Source organism: Talpa europaea, assembly GCF_964194135.1.
Source record: "Talpa europaea genome assembly, chromosome: 10".
In the NCBI taxonomy this organism is placed as follows: Eukaryota; Metazoa; Chordata; class Mammalia; order Eulipotyphla; family Talpidae; genus Talpa; species Talpa europaea.
The window spans coordinates 18,305,537-18,328,237 of record NC_140077.1 but is presented as its reverse complement, the minus strand read 5'-3'; the positions used below and the strand labels follow the sequence as shown (position 1 = coordinate 18,328,237).

General features: G+C 53.8%; 1 protein-coding gene across 4 annotated transcripts in view; it reads right to left on the bottom strand.

Moving 5' to 3' along the window:
* Positions 1-9,102: 9,102 nt before the first annotated feature.
* Positions 9,103-22,701, bottom strand: part of SH3PXD2A (SH3 and PX domains 2A) — a gene marked incomplete at both ends in the record, with an annotated part of 203,516 nt that continues 189,917 nt past the window's right edge. For all 4 annotated transcript variants that reach the window (XM_084244648.1, XM_084244650.1, XM_084244649.1 and 1 more), the window contains 5 exons: positions 9,103-11,067; positions 12,997-13,116; positions 15,956-16,005; positions 17,070-17,407; positions 20,746-20,863. In XM_084244648.1, the coding sequence (XP_084100774.1) occupies positions 9,103-11,067; positions 12,997-13,116; positions 15,956-16,005; positions 17,070-17,407; positions 20,746-20,863 (2,591 nt within the window). The remainder of the gene's footprint in view (positions 11,068-12,996; positions 13,117-15,955; positions 16,006-17,069; positions 17,408-20,745; positions 20,864-22,701) is intronic.

The window sequence follows — 22,701 nt, the reverse complement described above, 5'->3', positions numbered from 1 at the left end:
GATGGCTTTTGTATTTCCACCGGAGACCCTCTGTGACCGACAGAGCAGGGGATTCTGGACCTGGCCCCTGACCAGTGGTGTGGCCTGTGCCGGGTCATAGTCCCTCTCAGCCTCAGCTGCCACCTCTGTAAAGGGATTGTTGGGGAGGGGGACTTTCCCGGTGATTCTCGGAGTTTGTTGTTGAGGGACTGCTGGGGGTGGCATGGTGGGAGCGCACCAGGCTGAGCCTGTTTGTGCCCGCCTCGCCGTGGGCCTTTGGGGAGTCACGGTCCCACTCTGGGTCTCTGCTCCCCAGTCACTGACCCTGGAGTCTATTCTGTGGGAGTGGGTGATTTGGCGGGTGGTGCCCCCATTCAGTGAGAGGCCCCATCTCAGAGACAAAGCAAGCTCTTAATTTCTTTGGGGCTGTGTGGCTTGCGGAAGCCATCTGTCCATTGTGTCTCTGTTAGTGTGGGGGCAGCTGCTGCCTCCTTTGTGAACTCGGGTCGCTGTGATTGTGAATAAAGGTGATTTCGTACCGGCCTGAGGACTGTGCTGTGCTGTGCTGTGCTGTGCTGTGCTGTGCGGCGGCTGGCGCGGGCGGGCCAGCTTGCACGCGCGCTTCTGCAGCCTGTGCGTGTGTGCCGGGGGCGTGGTGGCGGTGGAGGGCCGGGTGTCCTGGAGAGGAGCGGAGTCAACGCTCAGGGAAGCCGCCCTGAATCAAGTGGAGGGGCTGGAACGGGACTTGGGACTTGGACAACAGGGACTGAAGTGCCAGGTGAACCTTGTTTCAATGAAACGGCGAAGCCACTGCCCTTTGATGGCCTCTGCTCCCAGAACTGTGAGGAGCCGCGTTGGCTGGGCCTGGGGCAGCTGGCGCCCGAGGGGCGGCGTCCACCCCCCCAGGTTGAACCGCAGGGATTGCAACCGGGCCTGCAAAAACCCTGTGGAGTCGCAGCGCCACCTAGCGGCTAGTCGGGAGATGGCAGGCCCTCTGCTCCGGTTATGGAGGGCTGTGCCGAGCAACCCAGAACCTGCCTCGGCATCCCTTGCCCCAGGTTCAAACCCCTGCTCCTGATTAGGAGGAGAAGTCTATGCCAAGTGGGTGGCACGGCTGGGCAGAAATGGGAAGCCTCTGGATAGAGACCTTTAGAGAAATCTATAGATGTGCCGTATACATCTGGCTGGCTACAGAAGCTGCAGTGGGCGAGGGGCATAGGCACAATGCGGGATTCATGTTCGTCTGGCAGGTCAGGCCTCGGAGGCACTGGGGGTGGGGTGTAGGGGGCGGTGAGTGCCATCCCCCTCTCCTGGATGATGCTCTGGCTGCCTAGCCTCTGCCTTGAACTGGTAGGGGCTGCTTGTTACACCGGGCCCTTCCAGCCCTGCTTACCAGAGTCCAGCTGAATAGGGAAGGGCCATCTGGCCTCAAGATCTGCATCATTCAAAGCCTTGGCCACATCTTCCAAAGTGCCCCTCTTTCTCTCAGGGGGGTGGGGTGGGGGGAGGAGCCTGAGCACCATTCTCACCAATAGAGCTGGGAACTTACCTGTACCCACACCCTCATTCTGCAGTTTGGCCTGCGTTCAGGATAATGTGGCTTTTGCAATTGAGCTGGATGGGTTTTCTGGTGGCAGGGAGAATTAAGAGATGATTCTGTTCCGTTAAAAAGGCCAAAAACTTTATTTAGTTCTCAAGGAAATACAAGATGCATGTAAACATAAAATACAAAACAAAACCCAAATCTTACAGTCTAGAAGCATGCCAAAACAGAGCTTTTTCTGCAGACCAACGAGTCCCGTCAAAGTGATAAAGGACACCTGGAAAGTGGCAGGCCAAGGAGCTGGGTCCCTCCCCCATGGACACTGCATTTGTGATGAGAACATTAAAAAGAAAAACCCACTATTAAAAATGCTAAAAACATGAAAATAGTTTAGCACCACCATTGGAAAATTTTTAGCAGTCAATTGACCATCCTAAATTCAATGTCCTTTTCTTTAGTTGTTCTGCTGACAGGGGAGAGGGAGCAACCTCCTTCTGGCCCCACAGAGCCTACCAGGAGCTGGGAGGAGCTAAGTGGACACCATGAGGAATTCCCCAGCCGTCTGGAGCCTCACAAGATATCCAGCAGTTTGCGTTCACCACGCAGTCCATGTACCCACTCCCCAGGGCCTGCCATTCACATCTGCCACCCTCAGAAGTCACTTTCCTGCAGACCCCTCAGTAAATCCCTTCCTCACCCCGTGTCCTGGGTTTAAAGAAAACCTGTTGCAGATTAAAGAATGGTGGCTTCTGTTTACCATTCTTTTTTGGGGGGACTAAAACACTTAAGATTCTTGGTGACAGTCACTACAAATGAAGGGGCCTGTCCACTTACGAGTGCACTGTACCTAGCCACCTGACTCATGCTGGTGAGGCAGGCTTAGTAAACAGCCCCTGCAGGTATCACTGGAGAACAACAGTTCTCCAGTGGTGCCAACAGTTAAGAGATGGCCTTCCTCTCAGGGCTCTTCCTTCCATGGGGTCTGGACCCTGGGGTCAATTTGGGCATCCGGGGTCTCTACTGCATGGCCTGTTGTGCAGTGGGCTCTAACTGAGTCAGGCAACCTGAGAGGCTAGGTCTGGGTTGGACAAAGGGGAGTGGGCAAAACCTGGGAGATGGTGAGTGTTCTGGAACCAAGGCCTTAAACTCAAAGATTGGTTTGTTGCTGGCAACCTAGCCCTTCCCACTAAGTCTGTGATCATTTATTACAAACCTGCAGGGGACCCTGCTTGTGACCCAGCAAGTAGCTGCTTCCTTGGGCCCACTTCTTTGCTGGCCTAATCTTGGGGCTTTTCCAACCTGCTCTGGCTAGACCCTTGGTGTTGAATCAATACATTCCCTCCTCAACTCTCTTCTGAAACAAAATTTACTTCTCCTTCTTTCTAGTAAAGACAAATGCCAGACTCTACACCCTCTCTTAGACTTCTACCTTTTTCTTTTCTGCCTACAAGACATCTTCTTCTGGAAGCCTCCTTCCCAGGAAAGGGCTGGTAGGCCCCAGCCACCCCAAACATGCACACGCTCAGCTCACCAACGTGCTTCTCACTCACCTCCAACATGCTCAATCTGTCCTTTTGCTTGAAACCAATTCTCTCTCTCTCGCCTCCTGGGTCCATGAGCCAGGATGGAACGGGGAGGAAGGCAGGTCCTTCAGCACAGGGGCCCATTTTTTAAGGCCACTAAGTTCTAGGACTGGAATGGGAGTAGGGGTTGACTGTCACTGATTGTCAAGGTCAAGTGCAAACTCAAGATTAAAAAGATAGGATTGGGGAAGAGGGATTGTGTGGTAATCACCTCCCAGGTAGGACAAAACAGAAGGGAAGCTAAAATCAGTGGAACTATTTTTTTCTGAAACGAGGCTATAGGTCACTGACCCCTTTTCTGTCACTGGCTTTATTCACAGAACTTGAGAATCACTGAGGCATGAGGCTGCCTCCAAATGGATCATGATATAGGCAAAAAGCTCAGTCAGATTGAAGGGGAGCCCGCTACACTATTCCCATGAGGTGCTCATTGGGGTTGTAGTCTAGACCCAGGCGGTGATGCAGATGCATATGCAGGTATGCTGAGCTCACCGTGAACCAGTGCTCCTGACCTGGCCCAGAAACACACCACCAAGGGCCAGCAGCTTTATTCTGGGAGGACTCCCAGTGTCCACATACATGGGAATGGTGGGAGCCTGCCTGCTAGCTAGCACCTCTGCAGGGGTGACCCAGGTTAACCAGAGCGCTTCTAGACCCAGTGGCATCTCTTTTGCATCTTCATTTTGGAGCCAGGATGATGGCCTAGGCTGCTGCTGCTAGATCTGTTAATGCCAGTGTGAAGTTTCAAACTAAATACTTAACAAAAATAATTACCAAACCAAACACATTGCACTCTCCAGCCAGAATCATGTGTGTGAATAACACATACTTGCTGCCAGAAGCTGCCAGTCCCGTGGGGCCTGCCCAATGCCAAGGACTTGTTCAATGGAGACAGCTTGCCCAGTATTTTTTTCTCTAACCCCATGTTATTTCGTTCAAGTGGGAAATCACCAACTCACACGTACATGTGTGTATGCAAGAGTGCACACACACACAAACACATACACACATACACACTTAACAACACACAGCCCTCAAAAAAGCGAGGGAATCAATTTTTTAGCGATGTGGATGATTCTTTCCAGAGAAGTGCTGCACGGAGATTCTCAAAGTTTGGCCATATAGGTGTGTACTCTTCAAGGAAAGACACCCCCCAACTCCCAGACTTCTCCCCACAGGCCAGTCTCACTCTGGCACACAGCTCCATCTCTCCACAAATTCACCAGCCGAGGGGTCAGAGCAGCAAGCATACAGTACTGAAGCAGAAGGGACTAAGCTCCAAGGGCTCAGGCCCAGACTTCCCGTCCTGCTGCTTTCCCTGGTAGCGCTGGTTAGGAGGAGAGTGGCTTGGTACCTACGCTGGGAAGTTCTGTCTGCAGAGACCTGAATGGGTCTCTCAAACTTTTCTGAGACCCTCTGGGACTGTTTGGGGGTGCTGCGCAGAGGCAGGGCTCACTCCTCAGGCTGAAGTCATTGAGATGAATGGGTGGCCGGGGCACAGCACCAGGCTAGCTGCAGGCTTGGGGGAATCAATGTCTGACTGGGGTATGTAGGCACCCACATCCCCTAAAAAGGATTTGGTTACATCTAGGGTTCCAGCCCATAAACTGAACTGAGGTTACATAGTTTTAGAAAGACTCAGACATACATCAAAAGGATCATGGCCCAAACATCAGCAGACTGGGGTGAGAGGGGGCTGCCGGGAGTGACTTTTAGGCAGGTCTTTCTGTGCAGCTGGCTGAAAAACAGCGGGAATGAAGACCAGGAAGGGTTCTTGGGTACCCTTGCTCTGTTCTAAGGGCTAGGGCCCTGGGAAGTCTCAAGAACCCCAGGCCGTTTCCCTGAATCCCTTTCTTCTGGGTAGATGAGACCCAGTAGGAAAAGGGGCTACCCTCTGGAGGGGACCCCTGCTACCTTGCCAGGGCAGGAGAGGGGGAGAGAAGCGGGGCTAGAGATCATTACCTACCAGGCCACTTGCCTGACGCCCAGTTACTACCCAGGAGCCCCGCCTCCTCCCTCCCCCTCGGCTGACCGTGCCCCTGGGCCTCCCACCACTGTCCCAACAAGCCTTGGCATCCCTCTTGATAATATTGCACTTTTCCTGTCTCTCAGATTGTTTTCATTTTCTATTGAGAATGCAAAGTATTTGGAGAAGGTGGGAGAAGTGAGTAACCTTAAAGAAATAATATATTAAATACAAAAACAGAAAAAAAATAGGGGTTACTTTATCTGGTTTTTTTTTTTTCCTTAAAAACAAAACAAACTACCAAACCAAGGTCTAAACTTAAATAGTTCTACGCCTACTCTGCAAATACTAGTAATATGAAAATAATGCTTGACCGAAATTCCCTTGTATTTTCTCCTTAGATGATAAAAGTAGTAACATGCCTTGCTGAGGAAAGCGATGGATATAAATGCCAGTAAAATATGCTGCTCTAACATCTGAAAGTGATTAAACGATTCTATATAATGCCTTCGTCACGACAGAACCAAGGAAGAAAGTAAAGCCTTTGGGGCCAGGTAGGGGTGGATGGGACAGAGCGCTCTGGAGAGAGCCTGGCTACAGCCCCCAGAGGGGAAAACCCTGAGGGGCAGGAGGCACACCTGCTGCTCAGGCTACCCTTCCAGCGCCCTCTTGCTACCCCCATGGCCCCTTGGCCTAGTGGGAACAGCATGGAGGGCCAGGGAGCCCAGCCAGGCCTGTTGTAAAGTGGGAGAGAGATGAAGACATTTTCCCCCTTGAAACACAAGAAAAAAGTTTAAACTGAAAGAAAAAAGCACCAAACGATGCATCTTCGGGCATTATATAAACCTCAATAATGACCTCAGAAGGGCTCATTATGATTAAAGTTGCAGTATACAGCAATACGATGTCATTTCACATTTTCAATCACAAGTAATGGAAAACTAGGTTTGGACACTGCTGAGATTTCATTTTTATTTTTCCATTTTTAGTCCGATCTGGTTTTCCTCCAGATGGGTCAGAGCTGCAGGCCCCCTGCCCGCTCCACTGCTGCTGGCAGAGCTCTCCAACATCACAAAGCAGCTCAGTAGCTCTAGGGAAAGGCCTCCGGCCCCGGGTAGAGCTAGGAGTCCAGGGGCACAAGGCCTGGCACTCGCTGGCCATGACTGAGAGGGACTGGCATGCACCCTTCTTGCTTCAAGTATTACTATTCTCTTTGGGCTTGTGCCGTAATGTGAGTTAGGGGGCGATGTGAGGGGTGAGGTGTAAAGATGGGGCCTGGCAATCCCTGTTCACTGCCCAAATCTACATGCCGTCACCAGGTGGTAGCAGTTCCCACTTCTCCTGGATGCCTGAGCAACTCCCAGCCATCCCGAGGGCTGGATGTCACAATGTAAACACTCCGACCGACGACCGCACACTAAACCACGCTGTGGGTGGGGGGAGCGCAAGGACTGCTGCAGTGGGGAGCCCTGCCGCTAACTAGCTACGCGCCTTGGGGAGAGGAATTGTCTGTCTTTGGGCTGGCAATAATAGGACGAGAGCAACGACCTTCAAGGTCATGTTTAATGACTACCACTCAGAGCACGGGGGGGGGGGGGGGGGGAACTGGGAGAACAGGGGCCTTGGGGGTGGTGGAGAGCCCCAGGGGGCCGTGCAGACAGTGAGGAAGGGGAGGGAAAGGCAGGCTCTGGGGAGCAGTGTGGTCCAGTCCAACTGAGATGCTCTGCGCATGGCAGCTGTGTCCTGCACTCCTTCCTGGCCTGGCTGGCACTTGACTGATTGAACTGGCTCAGTGCAGACATACGAGGAGTGAGGCCGCTGGGGCCTTCCCCCTGGAAGATAGCTACGTGGAAGGTCCTTTAACCCGACAGTCACTCTACTTTTAAATTTTATTTTAAATACTCATAAATTACTTTTTTTTCTTTTAATAAATATGTGCTGTTTAAAAATGAGAAAAGTATATACTGCATCTTTAAGTAATGCACTTTGCTCTCTGGGTTTCTTTCCATTCTACTTATTAAAGTGCATTAATTAAAAAATAATGAACCACTTCTTTATCATTATTGTTCAAATAAGTCCAAATAATAAAACTATGAAGACACTAAACCACTACCATTAGTACTGCAATCTAGCAGATTAACTCAACATCCTGCTCTATTTAGTACTGTCCAGCAGAAGAAAATAACTAATTTCAATGTTAAACAAACTGACAAACAAAACAAAAGGAAACAAAATGATCTCGCCATGGCCCACCCTTCGACAAAGAACTCGAGCAGTTTGCTGTAGCTGCCAGTCTTCAGTGTATGGGAGGGGCCAGGGCAGGGGGAGGTGGCCGCGCAAGGCCTTGGGGTGTGGGGGTATTGAAGGCACCAAGACGCTGGGTCCCGGGCTGATCTTCAGGCAGAACATACTGCCCGGATGGGCAGCGGGGTGGGGGAAGACCTTGCCTCCTTTGTGGAGAACACCAAGCCTTAGTCCAGTATTCTGGAAGCTGAATCCATGGCTGTGAAGCTCGTCTCTCTGAAATCAAAGGCACGTGTGGAAATCCACTCCCAGCAAAGGGTGAGTCCTTGGCGAAGCCCCTTCGGCTTTTAGAGGGTCCCCTCTGAAATCTCAACGATTGAAAGACACAACCCAAAGTTGACAGGGACTTTATTCTTTTGCTTCTCTTTGTAGGGGCACCGCCCCTCTGGAAGACCAGGTCGGCTCCTGGCTCGGGGGTCCTCCATCTCTTTGGGCACCTGTGGCATCGCTTGTAGGCCAGGGGGGTGGCTGGTGGTGTTTGCTCCAGTCTGGCCCTGGGGGGCCCAGTTGGGGTCCCCTGAGCCTAGGGTAGGGGCATTGGTTGCTTCTCCACAGTTCACATGTAAGCTTTGCGATCCTGCCCAGGCGGGAGAACTGAACGCAGAAGGCTGTCAACCAGCAGCAGGGAGTGTTCTCTTCTCCTGAACAAACCCTCCTCCCTCCTGGGGAGAGGTGTGCCCATCGAGGCTGGGCAAGAATCAGAGCAGTGTCTGTGCTTTGCCCCCTATGGGATCTGGGGCTTCCCCAGCCTCTTACCCCTCCGGCAAGCACCGCACTTGCTGCTGCCTGCACCGTGGGAACCAAATGAAACGACTTTGGCTTGTGGAAAGGAAGATTGTGAAACGTAAGACAAACCACCTCCCCGCCAGGGCAGGACAGAAGAGCCCCGTCCTCGACCAATCCCCTCCCGTGAGGCTGACCGCCCTTAGGGCCCCAATCGACTCCTAAAATAACACCGAAACCGAAGGCTCAACAGACACCCCAAATCAATGAACCTCTTCGAAAACATGCAAAGGAAAGAACCTCCGCTCCCCAGAAATATCCAAAATAAAGTCTGTGCAGACTGAAGAGACCAATGGCTTTGCTGCTACCCTCGGCAAACTCTGGGGCTGGTGGCCCTCTACAGGGCAGGGCAGGTTCTCCCAAGGTCAGGGGTGGTGATAGCTAAGAAAGGGGTCCTTGCTGCACTTGCAGAACTGCTTTTACGTCAACTAACAGCATAGACAGTGGCCTGGCCCAGGGACAGGCTGCGCTCACAGGAGATGCCTCCCAGCCCCAGAGTCGGTGCTGCCTGTCTTCCAGCGCACCCACCCCAGTGGGCGAGGCAGTTCCTGGGGTACAAGCACCATTCCCAGATACAGATCGGGGTGATACAAGGGCTACCTCTGGTGGCAAGACGCCGGTGGCGGAAACTGGGCTGGGCCCCCATGGCCACATCGTCTCCGGATCTGTGGCCCAGGCACAACATGGTCTATCCCAAATGGCTCCGGATGCGAAGTCATCAAAGTGCACATGGGGCCGCTGGTCCCCTGCCCATCCCTGCTTGACGTGTGTCCCCTCCAGAGCCCACCTTCCACCTGGAGGACAGACTGGAGGGGGGCATCTCTGAAGGTACATATTCTGCAGGGTTTAAGGTTGGCCTCCCCCCACCCCCCTCCCACCTTCCCTTCCCCTTTTGTCTTCTCTCACCACATCCACACGGAGGCTGGAAGGACCCACGCCCTCTGCTAGTTCTTTTTCTCAAGGTAGTTGGAGGGCACCCAGCCTTTAAAGGGCTTCACCCCATCGAGGATCTGGCAGTACCACCAGCCGTTGGGGTTCTTCTCCAGGACTTCCATGGACACCCCCTCCTGGAAGCCCGCCGTCTCCTCATCCCCCTCATAGTCCGCGATCGAGACATATACATCTTTGAGGTTGTTGTGGATGAACTGGGACTTCTCGATGGGCTTGGGGCGCACAGGGGACACAGGGAGGCCGTTGCGCTGGGCGGGCTGCAGGGGCGCGTCCGAGCCCTGGCTGGCGGCCCGTTCGGGGAGGCGGCCCTTGGCCTCGGCGGCCGCGGAGCGCGCGGTGCTGAAGGAGGAGTTCCGGCGGACACCCCGGAGGCCGTCTGTGGCTGTGAGCGACTCGTTCCTCCTCAGGGCACAAGACAGGTTGTTGTCCTTGGGGGGCGGGGACACAAACACCGACTGCGGCCTCACCGCCACCTGCCGCACGCCATTCCTCATCTTCACGGCGCCAGCACCCGAGGCCTTGCCGAAGCCCCCGGGGGGCTTGGAGGGGATGGGCGGCGTCGCCCTCTTGCTCTGGTTGACTGTGTTCAGCGCTTGCACCCGCTTCTCAATTTTTTCCAGGCTGTCGGACTTGCCCTCGTTTTGCTTGCTCTTGGCGGTCACGGCGTCCTTGCCAGAGGCGTCAGGTTGCTCGTTCTCACCCAGCACCAAATAGTGGGAGGGGGCCCAGCCCTCCAGGTCCCCAAACCTCACGTACCACCAGCCGCTCTCTAGCTTCTCTAGCACTTGCACCTCCACGCCCGCGGGGAAGCTGATCTCTGAGTCCTGGACCTTCTGGTAGGCACTGCACGTCACGTAGGAGGTGGGCTGCCCTTCTCGCCCCTTCTTGGTGGGACACGGGGGTGTGTTGGCTGGGAGGGTGATGAGGTCGGCCGAGCCTCTCCTGGACCCTTCACTCTGACTCTCAAAGGCCGTCTGGGGGGGCAACTCTGAATCCTCACTCTTCGAGCCCTTGAGCCCGCCCCGGAGCTGGCCTGTGGGTCTCAGCTGGCGCCGTAAAGTGCTGATGTCCATCTTCTCTTGACTCTGCGACTCTGCTCGGTTCAGAAATGGTTTGGGCCGGACTGAAGGCTTGGCCCGGGCACAGGAGGTCAGTCCGGCCTTCAGGTCAGTGTCCTTTTTCACCCCAACCTTGGGAGTGCCGCGGATGCCAGCGTCCGAGGCAGAACGGGGCTTCAGGTCACCACTGTTCTTGGACAGGGAGGAGGAGGAAGAGGAGGAGGAGGAGCAGGTGGTGTTAATGGTGATGGACGAGGAAAAGGAGGCCGAGGAGTGGTTCTTCCCCAGTTCCGCCTGGGCATTCTTCTCTGCCTTGAGCTTTAGGAGCGATGAAGATTTGGGGGAGCCTGATTTGGGGGAGTTTTTCCTAGCAAGGGACAGTGGGGAGCCCCCGGGGGAGTCACTGTCCCGGGAGGAGCGCCTGGCTGACAGGGCATCCTCTGCACATGGCCGGAAGCCCTCGTTCTCGTAGATGGTCTCCTCTTCCAGGGCCACGTCCTCTGAAGACCCACCCACCTTGAAGTGGGCCCGCTGCAGCGAAGAGGCAGGCGAGGGCCTGCGGGGCTGGGAGGGCCGCCTGTCCCCAGAGCCGCTGTCCTCTGCCGGCTCCTCACTCAGCTCTGGCTCCGAGTCGAAGCCAAAGGCCGGGATGTCATACTCAGGCTCCTCATATTTGAGTTTCAGTGGGGAGTCCTGGCCCTCACTCGCACCCGCTGGAACCTCCTCAGCTTCCTTGGGTTTGCTGGGGGGAGCCGGTGGGGGTACCTTGGGCCGGGTCAGTGTGCTCGTTCGGCGGCTCAGGTTGGGCTTCTTGCGCTTATCGATGTAGGATGCAGGGGCCCAGCCCTCCTTCTCACCGATCTGCACGTACCACCAGCCTCCTGAGTTCTTATCGATAACCTAGGGAAAGGGGAGGATGGGCCGGTGAGTTGGGGTGATCTCTGGGCTCTATGTGCAGCTAGACTTTCTACTTTGGCTCCAGGGGACAATCTCTCCATTTCACAGATGAGCAAACCGAGCCACTGAGTATACAGCCAGGCCCCAATGTAGGAAGTGCTAGTCAGTTCAAACCCAGGACTCTATCATCTCCAAGTTGGTGGTAGGGGGGTGGGAGGACACGTTCCTATTGTCCCAGACCCGCTCCCCTGATCCTCCAAGTCTGTCAACACCCTGGTTGAACTGGCCTCCTCTACAGACCCTGCTTCTGCTCCTTAGCCACTGCACTTAGACACATTGTTCCTAGTCCCTAAGGATACCAACCTACATGTATTTAAAAACCGCTATTCCACCACTCCTACCTCCTTCCACCTCTATTATTGCTAGGCCTTCCCTTGGAGACTCTTGAAAGGGTCTCTTAGGTCAGAAGAGAACGGAGAGATGTAGGTGAGTTGCATGGGCAGGTACAAGGAGGTCTGAGGCCAGAGCTCTTTGAGAGCACCTCTCTGGTATCCCCCTACTGCCCCGTGGTTACTTCACTGCAAATGGCATCCCATCGAAACCCCACTAGCTGAAGAGATTTCTTTGGGTTGAGTGACTTCCTGTGGGAAGGATGAGGGACTTACAGTCATTTCCATGTTAGTATAAGTTAGTTCAAGGAACTTCTTATTCTCAGCTGTTATTTGAGATTGGCTAAAGGTTGTGCTGGGGTTAATTTGAACTGCGGAATGAAAGGAGAGAGAGTTTTGGATTGTAGGACACCAGTGGAGGAAGTGATAGGGTACAGGAAGCATAAAAACACTGGTTCCAGGGAAGGAGAGGCACAGAAAGAAGAATGGATAGAGAAGGGCAAAGGGAAGCTCTGAGATCAGCCATTTGCAGCCCCCAGCAAAAAAGAAAGAGTTTGTTCTCCTTCCTTTAGTCCTATATCCCATCCTTCGCCCTGCCCATTCCTGTACCTATAGCTCAAACTGAGGCAGAACCAAAGTATGTTATATTATGAGCTTTGTAGGCACTTCTGGAAACCCAAGCGCTGCTGAGAGAGTGACCGCTCATGGAAATTTGGTTGCAGGTTCCAGATCTGTGAATGAAAACATTTGTACTAGGGATATCACCTTGTCAATAAGCACAGAACACGCAACTGATCTTATGACAGCTTTATATGTATTAGCGGGATTTAACTCCATTACTACACAAAACTACTCAAGAGAAATGACCAGTAACAGATCTTCTCTGTGCCTGAAATGCCATGTTTAGTTCTGGCTACAAAGCAGAAATTCACAAATGCTAAGACACGGCCATTTATGCTAGGATCTCTTAACTCCTTTTTTTGCAGAAATCATTAGAGCCTGTCAGAAGTGACTGTATCAAATACCAGAGGTGACTGTGGTGAGAGAGGCTAGGACCTGGTCCCAAGGACCTTCCAGAACCTTCTGGGACCTGCTATATCCTCCCAACAGCAGCACTTCCTCTAGCAGATTCTGCCAAATCCTGGTGTTCAGGAGCCCCCATGAGAGAAAGCCTGGCCTGTTCTAGGCCCCTCTCAGATATGCAGTGACACCCCCCTATCATAGGCCCTGAAAAGTTCTACAATTAAAACAGAAATGGTTGGATTTTGTTTAACTCACTGTCTTCCAAACTCATTTGACCAAGGAAGCTCTTAGTTTCAGACCCACCTCAAGTCTCTGCACTAGTCTTGGGGACTGTGACCATGAGGGCAGCACTGAGTAAAGACGTGATCCTGGTTCTAGTCCTGAGTGTGGCAGTGCTGCGCTTTCTCATCTGTGTGTCTTGTTTTGCACCTTTACCTGCCTCTCAGGAATGTTGCCAGCAAGACATAAATGGGAAATGTGGTTGTTCTTAAAACCCTCGCCCCTCTGCTGTAAGGCTCACCTCTGCTTTCTGTCCACCCCGAAAGCTGATCCCGTCCGAAATGCATGACTGGAATTCGGCAATGGTGTAGTACTCCACCTCAACAGAAGGGGGCTCTGGAGGCTTCGGCAGCTGGAACCCCTAGGGCAGAGAACAGCTCCGTGAGCAAAATCCACCTGTGATCAGTAAGGGAGTAAGGCACTGGTGCAGATGGAATGCAGCTGACCTGGGAAGCACCTATCACCTGAGTCTCAGGGCTAGCTCTCCTGACCAAGCTTTCTAGCAATACCTCGATTCATCTGAGACCAAAGTTGTCAAAATGATCATTTGATAACACAATGTTCACCCTTACATCTCTGGAGGTTTGGTTTCCAGCCGTCTCAATAAGTCCCAAAATAAAACTTAAAAGGCAGGGAGATCACTGCCACAAAACCTGTGCCCACTGCCATTTGGAGATTTACGCCCAAAGATGTGATATGTGGCTGCAGAGGCAGAGCCAGGAAGCACAGCCACCTTGTCGGGTGGGGTGGGAGTGTCAGGAGGCACAGGATTGGGTGAGAAAAGCCTTTGGTGGGTCATTATGATGACGGTAAACGGATAAAACTCAGGACCCTCTGCTCTGGGGGCTATGCTGGGTAGCCTAAGTGTTGTTTATTTTTTTTTAAAGATATATTTATTTATTTATATAAGCAGTGGGTACAGTCAGAAGCGCGGGAGGGTGAGAGAATTCACCAGAGCCAGAGCGGGGAGCAGAGCAGGCAGAAGGACCGAAGTACACTGCTGAGGGGAGCAGCGGGCGGCAGGAGAGGTCTGCGCGCCATGTGGGACCCTCCTCCGGTGGCCGGGGAGCAGCCGGGGATCGAACCGGCGCTGCAGAGGCTGCGGGCAGCTTCGCAGCCCAGCGCACAACCGCTGCGCCACCAGGGAGGCCCCTAAGTGTTGTTTAGACACCAGCACATCAGTGGCCAAGCATGGCATTCAAGGCCATTTAGAATGTGGCTGCAGCCCCTGCTTGTGAGCCTCATTTATTTATTTTACAAACATTGTTTGCGTGTCTATTGGGTAGCAACACTGGTAGAGGCACTGGGCATCCAATAGTGAACCAGAAGGACAACCATTGCTCTCATGGGGCAGATAGTCAAGCTCCACTGAGGTCTCTATCCAGGCCAACTTGGAATTCCTGCCTCCCCATTGTTTCTAGTATGTGCACTGGTATTACACAAAGGAGTTAAAACATTAAAAAAATGTGTGTGTGTGAGTGTGGGGGGGAGAGTTAGGAAGATCTCAGAAGATATCTGCCTTTCAGCTGGGCATATGTGGGCTCCAATCCCAGCTCAGCAGTTCTCCAGATGCATGGCCTTGGGTAGTGACCTTGACCTGAGCCTCAGTTTCCTCATCTGTAAAATGGAACTAGGAACAGGACTATGAAGGGCTAACTGAGACAATGCATGTAACTTCTGGCCCAGCCAGGCTCTTCTGTAGAAGCTGAACTGAACACTCCTCCCGAAACACTCTTACATCTCTGAACTTTCCTTGTCCTTCAAGGCCCAGCATGTCCTAATCCTACCTGTCACAGCAGAGCGGCCTGTATCAAAGTGAGCAAAGGGCAGGAAGAAGCTGTTTTCAGGGCCCACACACGACTCAGCCACCTTTCCCTGCCCCTGGGCCTGCAGTCATGCACCTGAGCAGATGTGGCCCAGGCCCCGGCCCGGAACCCTGGCCAGGTAGGATTCAGCCAGGCCTGACTGAAAGCAGCAACCAGTCTCAGCCATCCCAGCATTGGGCAAGTGTGGAAGGAATTAGTCCATTCTTGCCAACATTAAGTCAGCCTCAAAATAATCAGCTGGGGCTAAAAGAGATGAGGGCAAAGGAGAATCTGTTGTTTAGTCATGTAAAGTATGAGGGGAGAAAGAGACAAACTCCTCTGGGACTGACAGCCAGGGCAAGGACGGGCTCATCTCCCGGGCCCAAACCTTCAAAATCCTGTTTGCGGAAGGCATACGCTTCGAGGGACTGCTGCTAGCCCCTCTCCAGGGCAGATGGCACCAACCACAGCAGCCCTTGGTGCTAAGCCCAGATGTGACAGCAGGAATCTCTCCCCCTGCCCCCCACACAAGCAGGTAGTCCTTCCAAACAGTCACAGTTGACAGAGGAAATTGAAGCCCACTTCCCAGCCCTCTACACGTAGTTCATTTGATGCTTCCAATAGCCCTAGGAGACAGCGGGGTCTGTCCCCATCTCACAGATAAGGAACCCGAGGCCTGAGGGGCAGGGGAGGGGTATGTTTTAAGCAACTTGCCAGGGTCTCACTGTTCTTAACTGTCAGGGGTGGAATATTAACTCATGCCTGGCAGGCTTGAAGTCCCATGCTTCCCACTGCCCTGTTCTAGCGCTCTCAGCCTGCCATCCCCTTCACTGCTGCCCCAGCCCTATCACCCTGATGGCACAGTTGCCCTCCCGATAGTCTGGATACCAAGAAACCCACCCACAGAAGCCAGGGAGTCTGGGCAGCACCGAGTCTCTTTAATCTGCAGCATAAGCCAGTTCTTGCCCCTCGCCCCACTTCCTGGAGGCTGCAGTCTGCCCTCTGCCTCCCAGGCTGTGGTAGTGCCCTCACCCATCTCAGTCCCAAGCAAGTAAGGCAAAGCTGAAAGGCTTCCAGGGTCCCTGGACAGCGGCCCTATTTCCAGGCCCTGGCAATGCCCCGGCCGGACACTCTTGCCCGTCAGTCTAAATGTTTATGTCTGCCAGCGCAGTGGCCAGGATGAATTTATTTTGCTTTGGACTGCAATGAGTTTTCGATGACACTATCCAGCCAGGCCTCCAGAAAGGCTGGGACTTGAGGATTCCCTTCATTCTCTGCTTGACAAAGCTGGAGGCTTCTTCAGGGCCCTGGGAAACCTCTGGAAGAACAGACTTCAACTAACTGGGACTGCTACAGTGTACCCCCCGAAAAGGAACAAAAATGCAACACACATACCAGGCTGGATTCTCTGCGAGGTGGAGGTCTCGTCCTTAGGTTTGGGGAGCCTAGAAGAAATAAAGCTTCAGAACTCCTGGCCGGAAAACCCTGCGCTTCCTTCCCTCCCCTGAGGTGACTGCCTCCTGATCCTGGCAGTCCATGCCTTCACCCCACATTGAGGAAGGATCCCAGCTCCCAGTCACTATAGGCACTAGCTGGAAAACCACAGGCCTTTACATTTCCTTGGCTGTACTGATAGGGGCCATGAGCCCTCTAAAATGATGTGCACGTTTCATATTGTGTGGGCACAGAGGCATTTTTCAGACAAAAGGGTAGACGGCTTGATCAGATTTTCAGAGGAGCAGAAATGTACTTTTTGCTTACTACTGAGTTTCTAGGAGGTAGCACAATGCCAGGCAAGAGAAGGCGACCGCCAAATATTTCCCAACTGATTGCCCAAAAGGTTTCAGGCACAAGAGCTAACTTAACCACTAACAGTTTTCCTCCAGATTTGAAGGCTAGCTGGGCACAAACAGAAGCTTTCCCCTCAGAGAACACTTTACCCCTCCACTGAAGGCACTGGTGACCCAGAGATGCAGAGAGATTTGGAGGGTGACCAAGCTCTGGGTTTCTCCTGTAAAATAACGGAGATTCCTGAAGAATGTACCTTAAAATTGCTTGTGGCGAGAGGAAAAGTCACCCCTTCCAATCCTTTTAGCTTCCACTAACTGGTGGAAAGCGACAGGGGTGAGGGGGCAGGCCCAGAAGGGTGTACCACTCCCCTGTTGCTCCAAACAGCAGCCTTGCAGACTGGGCCCACATTTCACAGCCTGGGGATTGCATTTATCTGCACCAGCCATTCCCATTCTTAGCTCTCCAGGGAAGGAGGGATGCTACCAGCACATACATTCTAGTAATTTATCTCCAGTAGAGGCTTTGGGAGGAATTGCTTTGTCCTTTCTTGGGATAAGCATGAGACAACGGTTGACAGAATGAGGCTGGGGTCGGGGGTCAGTCTATCTCAGGAAAAAGAGGACATGGGGTCCTACACACCCCTGTGGCTTTCCTTGCACCTCATGCCAACTTGAAAAAGAGCTTTGCAACCAGGACCCGGGGTAAGTGAGGCTCTTACTGATCTGGGCCCTCTGCGGGGCAATCCTGGCCACAGCTGGGGAGCCCTGGGCCAACTTGGAGACGGTCCTCTCGGGGACCCCCAGGGCACTGCCATTGGAGGCGTTGCAGAGGATGGGCAGGCTAATTTCCTTCTTGGCAATAGGGGCCTCGGGGCCCTCGCCTTCAGCTGGTGGAGTCTCCTTGTCCCCTGAAACCTTCTTGTTCAGCAGGTTGCTGATCTCCATGATGTTCCCGATGATCTCCACTGGGCCTGCCAGATTCTTCTTCCGGGCTGGCAGGTCATCCTTGGCTTTCTTCAGGTAGGATGCTGGTGCCCAGCCCTCTTTGCCCAGGTATCTGTGGGGAGGAACAGACAGGGGGTCAGCAGAGTGCTCATGCCCGACTTCGCTCCCTACTTCCAGGCCCCAGGCTCCATCTGGCCTCACCCAGCTGAGACTCCACCGTCTTCTGGAAGGGGTTTGTGAATCTCACTCTACTCTGGAGACAACTGGAACTGAGGACAGGTGGAAGAGACACCTAGATTCCCTTTTCTCCCCCTGCCTCTTTCTTCTTTGCCTGATCCCTCTTGGGGTGGGTTCTCATTCTCTGCAGTCAGGCAAATGTGGGACCTTGAGATTCGAAAATTCCTTAAATTGTGGGTTGCCCACAGGGTAGACTGTCGGTATAGCAATCTGTATAGAGTGATCTAGAGGTAAGACGCGAGAAAGGGCGGGTTAAAAGGGGGGCTGTTATTAGAGACGGAGGAGGAAGCACAGGTGAGTGAAACCGAGTTCCGGACTATGGTACCTGACCCTGAAACTCATTTTTTTCCCTTCGACAAAATGCAGGGATAGAGTAGCTGTGAATTTACCCAGAAGGACAGATGCACTGAGAGCACTGGAAGGAAAGGTCTGCACAGAGAGTGGCTGAGTGCAGGAGGGTCAATGCTGCAGCGTGGCTGGTGGAACAGGCTCCCCGGGGAAGTCCACGAAATGGGGTGTGGCTGGATTATTTAATGAGTGATCTGGGACCACTGATGATCCATTTAGGATCAAGCAAGATCCTGGTCTAACACTGTATAGCTAAATAAAAAATTCAAGTTAAAAAGATTTGCCTAGTCTTGGGGGTTGAGAAAATCCTAAATGGGATATTCCAAGAGTTAAAACCATAAATGAAAAGACTAAATGCACCACTGGATAAAATGAAAACCTTTGGCATGGCAAAACAAAACAACACAAAAATTCCTAAACAAAGGCAAAAGGCAAATGACAAGGCTGACTTAATTTTAGGTGACTCGATGACTTCCATAAACAAGCTTTTCCCTTTCTTTCCTGTGGTGGTGTGCTTCTACCATGCCCACTGGGAACTGCCTTCCTGCCCGGCAGTAGCTGGCCAATGGCCCCGAGTCTGGGGTGCTGTGTTCCCATCTACCCCCTGGGACACATCTGGCTCCCTGGAGCAGCCGCTCCATGCCAGGTGACTGACAATCCCTCATCCTGTCTCTCCAATGACCTTGTTCTTGGGTACTCACTAGGAGGGAGGAAAAGCAATTGCAGAAGCTGAAGTTTATCAGTGTATTTGAGCTTTGCTGGAAGTTCAGGTAGGGGGTGGCTTCTAACGTTCACCCCGCAGGCAGGTGGTTCCAAGCTCACCTGCATGGCCCTTGTTTGGGGCTTGGAAGGGAGCTATCAATGAGCAAATGGGATGGAAGGCAGGGGGCTTGTCTGCTTTCCCAATGTAACAGGTACATGTGAAGCACAGGATTTCAGGGGTCAATAAAAGCAACTAGTAAAGATACAGGACAAATTAGCCAACACCTAAAGCTCAGAGAAGCAAAGCAAGTAGAAGAGGCTCACACAGCAGCTGCTGGCAGCGTCTGGCCTAAATGCGGTGTTCTTGCATCTCAAGATGAACCTGCCGGCCACTGCCGACATTTTCCTATTAGAACACTGTAGAGAGATGAGGACTGGGGTCTCTTGGAGGGATGGCAGGTCTGCTCAATGCCCAGAGTGCTCCCATCTCAACACCTGTTGTGTTCCTTCGTGTTACATGGATAAAATTAGATTCCAGCGAGGGAGTCAGGAGTGGCTTGTGTGTCTGAGTCTAACTCGGCTCACATCTGCTTTCCAGCTCTGGAGAATGGAATGACTCCAGAGGGAAGCAAACTGGAAAAGGAGGGATGGAGAGAGGGGGTGGGCTTGTGTGCGTGGGGGGGTGGGGGAAGGGATGGAGAAGAAAGACAGGAAATGAGGATCAACACTGAGCCTGGAATGCTGGGAAATGACATATTTAAGGGGCGTCTGGCAGCGTTCTGAAGGCGGAGCCTTACTGCAGGGATTTTGCAGTTGAAGCTGCCACTGGCTAAAGGGGTAGGCGCGGGGGACAAGAGCTGACGAACAGCGCCAGCTCAGGGTGACTTGGTTGGTGGTTTTAGAAATCTGTAAATACCCAGCAGACTCACAGATAAGCTCCAGGCAGGCGATTTAGGACACCAGCCTGCCAGGATGTTCACTGCAGATGTGTGGTTGCTGAACTGTGGGGCTGGCTATAGTTTCCATTGCTAGGAGAACAGGAAAGTGTCAGGGCAGTGGCTTTGGGCAACACATATCCAGGCGCTCAGTTCTGTCCTACCTCAGCCTTCCTGACCACGTGCACAGGACAAGGACAGCGATGTCCTGTCAGTCCATAGGAAGGTTTAATGCCATGTGGTCAGGGACCCTCACCCTACCCATCAGCACAGAACAATGTCAGTGTCACAGCCAGCGGTGGCCCGACAAATGTTTCACGAGTGCTTGCAATATCTGGCCAATCCTGTTCCTGCCATGGGGGCCAGTTCAGAACATTGGTTGGGGGTTCCAGGTAGAGAGTGTTGAAGAGGTGGTCCCCAGAGTCCACAGATATGGTACATTTTGTTGGATGGGCCACAAGCAGAGAAGAGAGAAGCTGGGAAAAATCATCACAGCAGAGCCAGTTCCAAGAGAGCTGGAAACATTTGCTGTGAGCAAGACCCCCTTGCGGGCCCAGGCCACCTCGCTGCCCCTGGGCAGAGGGGACCAGAGAGCAGGACTTGGAAGGGCAGAGATGAACAAAGCCCAAAGGGTTCCATTTGCTTCCAAGAACATCAGGAAAGCGCCCTGCTCCCCTACTCACCCTCCCAAATGGGGTTCTCAGTGGCAGGTGTGGTTAGGCCTTGGGGTGGGAAAGGTAGGGAGAGGCTCTGACTACCCTGGGCTCAGTCTTACTTCTGCCCCAGCTCTAGCAACCAGCCACATGAGCCAGGCCTGCAGCGTGGAAGCTGAGCACAGAGCCTGCAGCAAGGCCTGTGGAAGCCAGTGCTCCCAGCGGCCCAGGCTATAGAGCACACCAGGCAGCCAGGGCTGGACACAGAAAACCAAATTCAGATGTTCTGGACCCTGTCGGCAGGATACACAGGAAGAGACTGCACTGCTGCCTGCAAGCTGAGCCGGGGCTCTGGTGCCCACTGGCTGCAGTGTGGGTTCTGCTTTACGTGTCTCCAGAGAATCTGCAAGACGAGTGCTGTGTTCGAGTTGTTCAGCTGTGCAGACTTGGAGCAGCCAAGCCCAGGCTGCGGGGCCTACCAACTGGTGCCCTCGGCCACTCTGCTCTGCTGCCCAGGGTCTGTGCCTCGGCCCCAGGGTGGCAGAGGCATCCTGTTCCACTGCTGGGGCTCCTACCTGATGTACCACCAGCCCTCCAAATTCTTCCGGATCACCTCCACAGTGACTCCCTTCTCAAAGCCAATCTCGTCCTTGCTTTGGCTGGTATAAGGCTGCACAGTGACATACTTCTCCTCTGTGGGTGGTGGGAGAAGCAAGAGAACAGTTATTCAAGGTTGGGGTGCAGGTCCTCCTTTGTCTCTTCCTTTTGCTCCCCTGGACTGGCCTTGCCTACCTGGTTGCCAAGGTGCACTGCATCAGCTTCTGGCTTTTCCAGGGAAGGGAGAGAAAAAGAGCAGGCCTCACTGTTGCTCCTAGTGGGAGCCAAGCCAGCCAGCTGAGACTCCAGTGGCTCAACCAAACCCTCAGCATTGAACTTGGCTCTCAGCTTCCCAGCCCAAGAACGGCAGCCAGATTGCTGGGGCCCAGAGTCCTCAGCACCTCAGGAGCTCCCCAGCCCCTGAAGGCAGGGCCAGGAGGGACTGTCCCTCATGGGGGCTGTGTCAGGAAGTATGAGAACCATCTGGGTGTCCCTCGAATGCCTGGAGGCCCCGAGCACCCCCTCTCCTCGGCTGAATGCACACACGCCCCTCTCTGTCCCAGACTTGCTCTCCTGGCCCTCCTGCACCTCAGTACCTCAAATCCTTCCTGCCTGACCTTCTGGCAGCTCCCAGGGCAACTCCTCAGTGAAGCCTCCCTGAGCACTAGGCTGACTACCTCATCCCGTAATTTTTCCAAGAGGAACAGGGGAACGGATGTTCCATGGACCTTGATAAGAGGGGGTCCCACAGCCAAGTGGACAGTGGCCACTGGACCAAGCACAGCACAAGCAGGTGGGTCCTCAGGGTCTGGAGTGGGCCCTTGTGTCCTCTGGAGGGCAGCGTGCTGAGCTGGCCATGCAGTGTGGTAGGACCCCATGGGAGAATTGCCTGCTCTGGTGTCACAGGTGTGACCACGAGCCTTGTGTGAGGGCTGCTGCTGGCACTGGGAGAGAGCCCCCAAGTGTCATCAGGAGAGCTGGGGAGGGAGGCATGCAGGGGCTCAGCACTGTGTCTTCCCGGGTTCACTTAAGCTTCTCTCCACGCAGTGCACCTGCTGCCTCCACACGGTCCTTGCTCAGGCTGCCCCAGAGGTGTTTCTTCTGTGTCTGCTGGGGTCCATCTCCACCTAGACTTGCTAGACCCTCAGTAGGCCACAGGCACCCTGCTTTCTGGGCAGGGAACCTGCCCAGAGGGCCACTTGGACATCAGGAGGAGAAACACTTCCCCACTCTCACCCTCTGGGGGAATGCAGAGCAGAAAGAGGTGGGGGGACTGGCGATCTCAACCTCTGCTGTTCCCTCTGCTGGAGTGGTCCCCAGGGACTGAGATGGCACCTAGCTCACAGCAGGAGCTCCAAAGAGGGGATGGAATGCATCAATGAAGAGAGGGGGCCGAGCTGGGCACCAAGCGGGCAGCTTTCTGTGGGCTCAAAGTGGCAGGCTGTTGGTGGTCTCCAAGATGCCTGCTCACCATACTCCTGCCCACAGCTCTGCCAATCACCCCCTGGATGCCTCAGCTGGACCCTGGGGGCAGCTGCCACCCTCCTCCCTGCAGCAGCAGAGCCCCGTGCTCCTTCTTCCCTGATGATCCTGTCTGGGGGGCTGTGCTGAGTGGAGATAGCTGCTCCCGCTGGGATGGAGGTGACCACCCTGTCGGGCTGAGAAGAGGCACCGGTGAACCTGAGAGGCTGCGGGAGGTGGTGAGACCCTGGGCCTCCCTCAGCATGTTCTCCTTCACTGCACAGGTCCTCCTCAGCATCGACGTGCGCCTCCAAGTTTTCTGACTAATTCAGCCATGCTCGTGAGAGCTGCCAAGATTGCCCGAGAACCCTGTCCAACCAGATTCTGACTTGGGCCTTTGAGAAGTTCCGTGATCTTCAGTCCAACCTCCACTCTCCTGCTGCCCCTGGTCCCACTCCATTTTCCAGTGGGGC